Genomic DNA, 827 nt, shown 5'->3' with positions numbered 1-827 from the left:
ATCTTTCAAATGATGCACAATATATAGTATGTGCCTGACCTTGGACAGTCAGCACTACTCTGTGAATTTGTGATTGAAAGATTCCTCAGCAGTGTTCATATAAGCAAAAGTTTAAAATGTCAAAGTGTTTATGGAGCAAAATAAATGGTCTAAACAGATGTGTTGCATCAGTGTTTGCTTAATTTGGCAGGCAGTATGTAATTTTCCTGCTATGATGGGATCTTTTGTAGCCCACAAGTGCCTTTGCATGTTACACATCTTTCCTCAAGAATTCATTTTAAAGGAGACATTGTTTCAGTTAAATACAAGGCACTTTTACTTATATGACTATAAACACATATAAAAACATTAAAGGCCCTCAAAATACCTGTTTTCTCAATCAGCAGTTCATAATGGACAATGGGGTCTTGCACAGATGCACTAGTTTCTGCCAAAGTTAGATCTCTTTTAGTTATTTCACATGGTTAAAGGAGGAGGCTATGAATGAACTAGATCTCAGCAACGTTCTTTGAATATGTGAATGTGTTTTCCAACTGAAATCCAGCTTAAACTTCCTGTATTTCTTTGTAAGTGTGTGTGTGTGTGTGTGTGTGTGAGAGAGAGAGAGAAAGTGGGAGAGACAAGCCTCTGATTATGACTTTTCTTATTATGCATCATGTGAGTACCAGGAGATACATGACGTTGTTCAATGACTGTATGAAAAATAAAGGTAAATACCCTGGGTAACCCCTCTTTGAACCGCCACCTTATCATGGTGGAGGGGTTTGAGTACCCGAATGATCCTAGGCGCTATGCTGTCGGGGGCCATATGCCCCTGGTAGGGTCTC

The 827-nt window shown here is 39.1% G+C and overlaps 1 protein-coding gene across 1 annotated transcript in view; it reads left to right on the top strand.

Annotated features, from left to right (window-relative positions):
• Window positions 1-817, top strand: part of LOC109953923 (alcohol dehydrogenase 1-like) — a gene marked incomplete at both ends in the record, with an annotated part of 2450 nt that extends 1633 nt beyond the window's left edge. Inside the window, one exon of the mRNA XM_020589358.1 lies at window positions 710-817. Within this exon, the coding sequence (XP_020445014.1) occupies window positions 710-817 (108 nt within the window). The remainder of the gene's footprint in view (window positions 1-709) is intronic.
• Between the last annotated feature and the right edge of the window lie 10 nt (window positions 818-827).

This window comes from Monopterus albus, unplaced genomic scaffold (assembly GCF_001952655.1).
Source record: "Monopterus albus unplaced genomic scaffold, M_albus_1.0 scaffold2074.1, whole genome shotgun sequence".
Classification (NCBI taxonomy): domain Eukaryota; kingdom Metazoa; phylum Chordata; class Actinopteri; order Synbranchiformes; family Synbranchidae; genus Monopterus; species Monopterus albus.
The sequence above is the reverse complement of the archived record's forward strand: the minus strand, read 5'-3'. Positions and strand labels throughout refer to the sequence as shown.